This window comes from Aedes albopictus, unplaced genomic scaffold, assembly GCF_035046485.1.
Source record: "Aedes albopictus strain Foshan unplaced genomic scaffold, AalbF5 HiC_scaffold_137, whole genome shotgun sequence".
NCBI lineage: Eukaryota > Metazoa > Arthropoda > Insecta > Diptera > Culicidae > Aedes > Aedes albopictus.
The window spans coordinates 21,789-29,328 of NW_026916779.1; the positions used below are offsets into that span (position 1 = coordinate 21,789).

The window sequence follows — 7,540 nt, forward strand, 5'->3', positions numbered from 1 at the left end:
AGTATAATTCCTGCATCACCATGCAATTTGAGTGGACTTGGTAAACCTAAATAGAACATGAATCCTTATGGACATCTAAGGCCTCCAGAAGTGAACTGGTTTGAATGTATAATTCCTGCATCACCATGCAATTTGGGTGGACTTGATGAACCTAAATAGAACATGAATCCTATGGCCATCTAAGGCCTCCAGAAGTGAACTGGGTTAAAGTATTATTCCTGCATCACCATGCAATTTGGGTGGACTTGGTAAACCTAAATAGAACATGAATCCTTATGGACATCTAAGGCCTCCAGAAGTGAACTGGTTTGAATGTATAATTCCTGCATCACCATGCAATTTGAGTGGACTTGGTGAACCTAAATAGAACATGAATCCTATGGCCATCTAAGGCCTCCAGAAGTGAACTGGGTTAAAGTATTATTCCTGCATCACCATGCAATTTGGGTGGACTTGGTGAACCTAAATAGAACATGAATCCTTATGGACATCTAAGGCCTCCAGAAGTGAACTGGGTTAAAGTATTATTCCTGCATCACCATGCAATTTGGGTGGACTTGGTGAACCTAAATAGAACATGAATCCTTATGGACATCTAAGGCCTCCAGAAGTGAACTGGTTTGAATGTATAATTCCTGCATCACCATGCAATTTGAGTGGACTTGGTGAACCTAAATAGAACATGAATCCTATGGCCATCTAAGGCCTCCAGAATTGAACTGGTTTGAAAGTATAATTCCTGCATCACCATGCAATTTGAGTGGACTTGGTAAACCTAAATAGAACATGAATCCTTATGGACATCTAAGGCCTCCAGAAGTGAACTGGTTTGAATGTATAATTCCTGCATCACCATGCAATTTGGGAGGACTTGATGAACCTAAATAGAACATGAATCCTATGGCCATCTAAGGCCTCCAGAAGTGAACTGGGTTAAAGTATTATTCCTGCATCACCATGCAATTTGGGTGGACTTGGTGAACCTAAATAGAACATGAATCCTTATGGACATCTAAGGCCTCCAGAAGTGAACTGGGTTAAAGTATTATTCCTGCATCACCATGCAATTTGGGTGGACTTGGTGAACCTAAATAGAACATGAATCCTTATGGACATCTAAGGCCTCCAGAAGTGAACTGGTTTGAATGTATAATTCCTGCATCACCATGCAATTTGAGTGGACTTGGTGAACCTAAATAGAACATGAATCCTATGGCCATCTAAGGCCTCCAGAAGTGAACTGGGTTAAAGTATTATTCCTGCATCACCATGCAATTTGGGTGGACTTGGTGAACCTAAATAGAACATGAATCCTTATGGACATCTAAGGCCTCCAGAAGTGAACTGGTTTGAAAGTATAATTCCTGCATCACCATGCAATTTGAGTGGACTTGGTGAACCTAAATAGAACATGAATCCTTATGGACATCTAAGGCCTCCAGAAGTGAACTGGTTTGAATGTATAATTCCTGCATCACCATGCAATTTGAGTGGACTTGGTGAACCTAAATAGAACATGAATCCTATGGCCATCTAAGGCCTCCAGAAGTGAACTGGGTTAAAGTATTATTCCTGCATCACCATGCAATTTGGGTGGACTTGGTGAACCTAAATAGAACATGAATCCTTATGGACATCTAAGGCCTCCAGAAGTGAACTGGTTTGAAAGTATAATTCCTGCATCACCATGCAATCTGGGGGGACTTGGTGAACCTAAATAGAACATGAATCCTATGGCCGTCTAAGGCCTTCAGAAGTGAACTGGTTTGAAAGTAGGTATGCATCACCATGCAATTTGGGTGGACTTGGTGAACCTAAATAGAACATGAATCCTATGGCCATCTAAGGCTTCCAGAAGTGAACTGGGTTGAAAGTATGCACAACCATGCAATTTGGGTGGACTTGGTGAACCTAAATAGAACACGAATGCTTATGGACATCTAAAGCCTCCACAAGTGAACCAGTTCCAAAAGTATAATTCGCTTGGGTTTATTCGGATGTTTTGCAGTTTCCAGCGAAACCACCCGCTGAACACCTGCCCCCACCCCCCTCCATACACCAACAATTGTTTTTATTGAATACTTAAACATAATGCACATACATGTTACGATTCAGAGGTATGACGGTTGTTTTGTAATAAACGTAGGGGATTGGAACAGAATTATAATAGACGATGACCGCTCCTGCTACTACTGCTGAGCGATTGTCATCCTTCAGGAACGGATCTGCGACCGGAAGTAATGTCATGCGTCACTTCCCTCATTTTATTTCTTGGACTTTTTGCTCTTGTGATGGTGCGAGTTGTCCCTGCTTTCGTCGCACGATCGTTTTATTACTACTGCAGCTGCTACTGCTCTTGTGTTTGTCGCTGTGGTTGCTGCTGTAATGCTTACTGCTTCCTGTCGCTGCTGGGGTGCTTATCCTTGCTGTGCTTGTCGCGGCTGCTGCTCTTGACCGAACTTGGTAAGAGAGATAGAGGGTTCGATTTAAGATCTTTGAATTGAAAATTTAGGTGTAACAGTAAATGAGTTCCTGAAGAAGTCCTCACAATGACCGAAACGTTGGACAAAAAAAAATCTTTTCAGAGACGAAAACAACACAAACACATAAAACAATGTGATAGAAGCAAAACAATTCAACCAAGTTTAAGTTCCTTGACCTAAGAAAAAGTATTATACTAATAGGTTACCGTTACGAATAAATATATAAATACAAATACTAAGCCCATTATCGATCTCGTTTGAAAACGGCATGCGTTCAATAAATAATTATTATGCAGTGTTAGCAAGCGAAAAGAATCTAGCATATAGCAATCTAGTGTAGATTTCTTTACCTCCGGTAAGCCAGGCTTACCCATATAGTTAAGCCAGGTTGACGCTTAAGCGGGAGTGAAAAAATCGACCCTTACACACGTACATCTACGTAGATGACATCCCTATTCTCCCCCAAGAGGATTGTTTGCAACCAACATCAGCCAGGTGAATTTACATCATAATATTGCGACATTGGCCCTTATGAAAAATCAGTGTCGATATGTTACTTACCTATAATGGAACCGTTTCTTTGACGATGTCCGGCCGCCCACGTAATCATCCTTGTCGCGGTTGCGATCCTCCTCGCAGCCTCCTGTTTCAGATCGGACCAATCCTTTCCAGATTCTTCAAGTCGGACTCATCTTCATCGTCTGCTCCGCCGGAAAACGTCACTTGATTCGCCACCTTTTGGTAGAAATCCAGCCCTGTTTCGCAACTATTCGGCGCCCCAACTTTGGCCCAGGACTCCGTGCCACCGGGTGGCCCATATGTCCGCTTCCATCATCTGTTTGTGCCCCTGGAGCTTGTCCACTTGAGTACGATTGAGAACCACCATTGCCCTGTCGAATGCTTCCTGTGCTTCCAACTACTCCGGGCTCAACGGCACATCCGCGCCATCGACTTCCGGCGACATCCGATTGATCTACGATCTCACCCTCCATCTTCTGAATCATCCGCTCGGACTGTCCAGCAGCTCGTTCAGCATCTCCGACTCTCTTTATCCTACGAAAAATCCAGCGTCTTGACAATCTATATCGCTACAAATCATCCGATAATCATACTCAGCCTTCTCCTTCTTAACCCCAGCGGATTCCTTCTGGACCAGCTTCCGATGACTTTCTTTGGTTGGAACCTGCGACGTTGGAACTCTCATCCTTCACTGCCGGTTCTTCCGTGTCCGTCTTAGATTTACCATCGCGCTTAGATTTGCCCGCGGATTGCTGTCCCAGCGGCAATTCAAGCTGGCTCCAAACAGCATTAGGGGCCGTCCATATACCACGTGGACAGAAAACTCATGGTTTTTGACCCCTTCCCCCCTCCCCGTGGACAAGCGTGGACTTTTCATTGACCCCTACCCCCCTCCCCCAATGTCCACGTGGACATCCGAAAAAAAGTTTTTTTTTTCATATTTCTAAAATAAAAATGGAAAAAATGATTTTGAAAAGTATTTTTTATATTGTTTTTTTTTTCTTTGTAAACAATGTTGAAATTAAAATTGAAAACTTTGTTTAATACAAATATTATATAGCTTTACATAGAATACAAACAAGAAGCACAAATTAGGTACCACAGACAAACAGACGTAGCATTATGACATTTCCCATCGTACACCGAATTAAGGGTCTATTTAAAGATTTGATAGTTGGCCAACTGCCCACCCGTGGCGCTCGCATCGTTTTTGTTCGAGTTTGACGTTTGCCCACTACTGCCACCTAGATCATGGTCGGCCAAACTCAGTCCTTTTAGTATTGGGCGAACAGGTTTTCGGGAATATGATTTGAATCGAAAAATGTTCGTAGTGTTCTAGGTGGTGCGAATAGAAACGGTTTTATTTTTCAAGCTAGCTAACACACACCTACACACTTCCGGCACACAGCTTGTAAACACTCACGAGCGTTCAATTTTCTTGCAAGCCCCTCTCTCAGCGCGGTTGTCAAACACGCCGTCGCGACGCTGTTCGGAAATGGTAAACATGATTAATCCTCCTTTATTCCGATTTTGTTCTCGTGTTCAAAGTTTATTATTTTCCATTCGCGATGGAAATTTTCATGGATAGTTGTTACAAAATTAGCTAAAATAGGCTCAAAACAATGTTTATCCTTTTCCTTGCTTTCCAACGGCTTGACAGCGGCAAATGGAGATATTGTGACAACAGTTTTTATTATATCCGCAGCACCTAGATAACAATACTCTTCAATCAATCACACAGGTTCAACAAGGTTTAACATAACCTCCATCTTCAATGTTTGGCTCCCGATGTTTGGCTCCCGATGAGAGAGCATATTGAGTCAGTCCGCGACACTCAGGTAGTGTTACGTCTGTTTGTCTGTGTAGGAACCTACAAGCACAGAGAACAGACATCCAAGTCCAATCTGAATTTTGTGCAAGGAATATTTCATCGGCAACACAAGTGGCAAAGGCGTGGCACTGCAATCGGTTAATTTCTCATACAAATGTAATTCACCACTTGAAATGTTTCAATTCACCACTGACTGTGGCAATATGGTATTTGGCGGCGCTCGTGTTTTCATCGTGTGTTGGTTTGCATCCTTACTGAAGTAAGGATTCAAATTCTTACACAACTTTAAGAATAAAGTTTGTTCTAGCCTGGATGTCTGTTCTCTGTGCTACAAGTTTTCAATATTGTTTTTAATTTAGCTTAATGTTTGTGAGAGTGTTGGTTCGATTCTTGCTCCAGTTGGTGAAAAATGTACGTCAAACGGAAAATTCTTCATCGGGTGTTTTTCGTGTAATGTCCATCGCCTAATGTTAGTGATTGTTCAATGCTTAGTCTGTACAAAAAAAAAGTTTTTGGGCTAATCCTGCAAATCCCTACAAGTGTTTTGAAACTTTGAAGTAGTTTAAAAATTTGATATGATACTTCGAAAAATCCATACAGGCCTTCAATGAAAATTTCCTGCCTGAAACACCAACATTTGCATGGTCTACATTCCATTTTAAATCACCAGAATCCTCGATGAAGAAAACTAAGTACCGTCGTTGGGGGTGAGAATGGGTCAAAAAAGGATACTCAAAGATTGTTTGTTAAATAACAAATGCAATTGAAGTCAGAATAACTTTTTATTTGGTATGTATACTCTCCTATGTGCTTATGATAGTTTAGCAAGAAAGTATCATATTAAATGAATTGCTTACTAAACTACAAATGATTGAAAATTGACCCAATCTCACCCCTTAGAGGGGGTGAGAATGGGTCAAAGTATTCAAAATCGCCTATTCAAAAATATAAGTTAATTTTATTGATCATATCTAGTAAAACTACTTGAAATACGATGTAATCATTACGAATTAAGACTTAGGTAATTTTAAAAGATGGTAAATCCGCCTAAAAGGGCTAATACATCCGAAAAAATGGTTGAAATTTGATAAAATAACGTTTGCATGTTGTATCGCCATTTTTAGCCACCATAATCATCCTCATTTAAAGTTTCAACCTCCATGAGAGGAGGGGGATTGCAATGAGGGAGGGGCGCATTGAAAGATTGATTAAAAAATATATTTTTAGTATACTGCATAAGACATGTTTAACCAAACCCTCAGTTATAAACTCTTACGTACATGATCTTTGGCCTCTATATAGCCAAAGCAAATCACTCCATCTCAAGATAGAGGGTCGATCAAATATTATGTTACACAACATTTCACATTATTAGAACCTCTCCCGCAATAACATTTAAAAAGATTTTTGAAAATTTTTTTTGAGCCCTAGCAAAACGATAGATTTATTCTTCTTTCTTCAGTATTTTCTATGTATTTTATGAATGATCCTTATATGACACTATTTTCGAAAAAAAAACGTGCTTTTATGAAGATACGGTAACATGGCACCACTCTAACGTCAAATGGGGACTCGAAAACTAGTTAAATTTTTAGATAAGTTTATGTGCACTCGATAATTTGCTTGACCCAATCTCACCCCCATTCTTAATATTTAGACATAGGGTCGAAAGTATTGACTTTTAAAATAAAAAGAGCAACGACAGCCCGTTTTTTTCATTGCATCAACCAGGTAATACCTACAGCTAACCACTTATAAGAAAATTTATGGTAAGGTACTTGTGTTAAACATTCCGAAGCAGAAATTTTTTCAGATTGATTTACTAGTAGCTTCATCATATAAGTTTAGCCACAAATTTAACAAAAAACGATTATTGCCAAACATTTTAATCTGCATCATGATGTGTAAAAACATCTCCTCTTTGGAATAATATAAAGTTTTCAATATAAATTAGCGATAGTTGATAAGCTATTTCAAATTTTATATTTCTCCGTTTTGACCCAATCTCACCCCCCAGACCCATTGTCACCCCCATCGACGGTAATTGGAAAATCTAATAATTTAAAACAAATGAGTCTGTGAATCAATACCACAATCCTTGAAGAAGTAACTTACAACTAAAAGACAATGTATAATAAAATCAAATGTACATAATTTGTTTCGTTTTAAGATTCTTGTTTCCTAATTTATATGTCAATGTTGTCCACGTGGACATTTGACGAACACCCCCACCCCCCTCTCCATGGACAAGCGTGGACTTTTCGATAACCCCCTCCCCCCTCCAAGCTGTCCACGTGGTATATGGACGGCCCCTTAGGAAAGCGTAGAGCAAAATAAAACCAGCTGCTGTGAAATATTCCGTTCTGCAACAATTTGTTTCACTTTTTGAAATTAAATCGTGGTTCGTTGTCGAACAAAGTGATGTTTATTATTGAGGAGGTAGAAGAAAAACACAAAAAATCTAAGCCTAAGTTTTCAATACGACGTATCTAACAATGATAAACGAAACCAAGAATTATTATCATTATTACGTTTTTATATTCTCGCAATATTTAATGGCATTTCATGTGTTGCTTATCGTCGCATGTGTCAAATAAAATGTTTGTCACATTGTTGTACTATTTAATCATACAATCGACGTGAACTACATTTGTTTGATTAAAACAATTTGAGTTCAAAGTTGAAAATATGATTACATGAGTAAAGC

At 39.7% G+C, this 7,540-nt stretch overlaps 1 protein-coding gene across 2 annotated transcripts; it reads right to left on the reverse strand.

Moving 5' to 3' along the window:
• Positions 1-1,965: 1,965 nt before the first annotated feature.
• LOC115255651 (uncharacterized) lies at positions 1,966-3,790 on the reverse strand. Of its 2 annotated transcripts, XR_003892259.2 has the most exons (3): positions 3,596-3,790; positions 3,045-3,536; positions 1,966-2,459 (listed from the first exon to the last, which is right to left on the reverse strand). XR_003892259.2 is itself a non-coding variant. In XM_029853753.2 (2 exons), the coding sequence occupies exons 1-2, from the start codon at positions 3,685-3,687 to the stop codon at positions 3,203-3,205; spliced, it is 426 nt and encodes a 141-aa protein (XP_029709613.1). In that variant the 5' UTR covers positions 3,688-3,790; the 3' UTR covers positions 1,966-3,202. The 2 variants fall into 2 exon arrangements, 1 of the variants encoding a protein (XP_029709613.1); XM_029853753.2 differs by having other exon boundaries at positions 1,966-3,536.
• Between the last annotated feature and the right edge of the window lie 3,750 nt (positions 3,791-7,540).

What these genes read in the sequence shown, in the direction of transcription:
- LOC115255651 (XM_029853753.2), bottom strand. Translation starts at nt 3,687, where the DNA reads ATGAGAGTTCCAACGTCGCAGGTTCCAACCAAAGAAAGTCATCGGAAG. An exon ending in GTTAAGAAGGAGAAGGCTGA is followed by an intron (nt 3,537 to 3,595) that starts GTATGATTATCG and finishes GATTTTTCGTAG; the next exon opens with GATAAAGAGAGTCGGAGATG.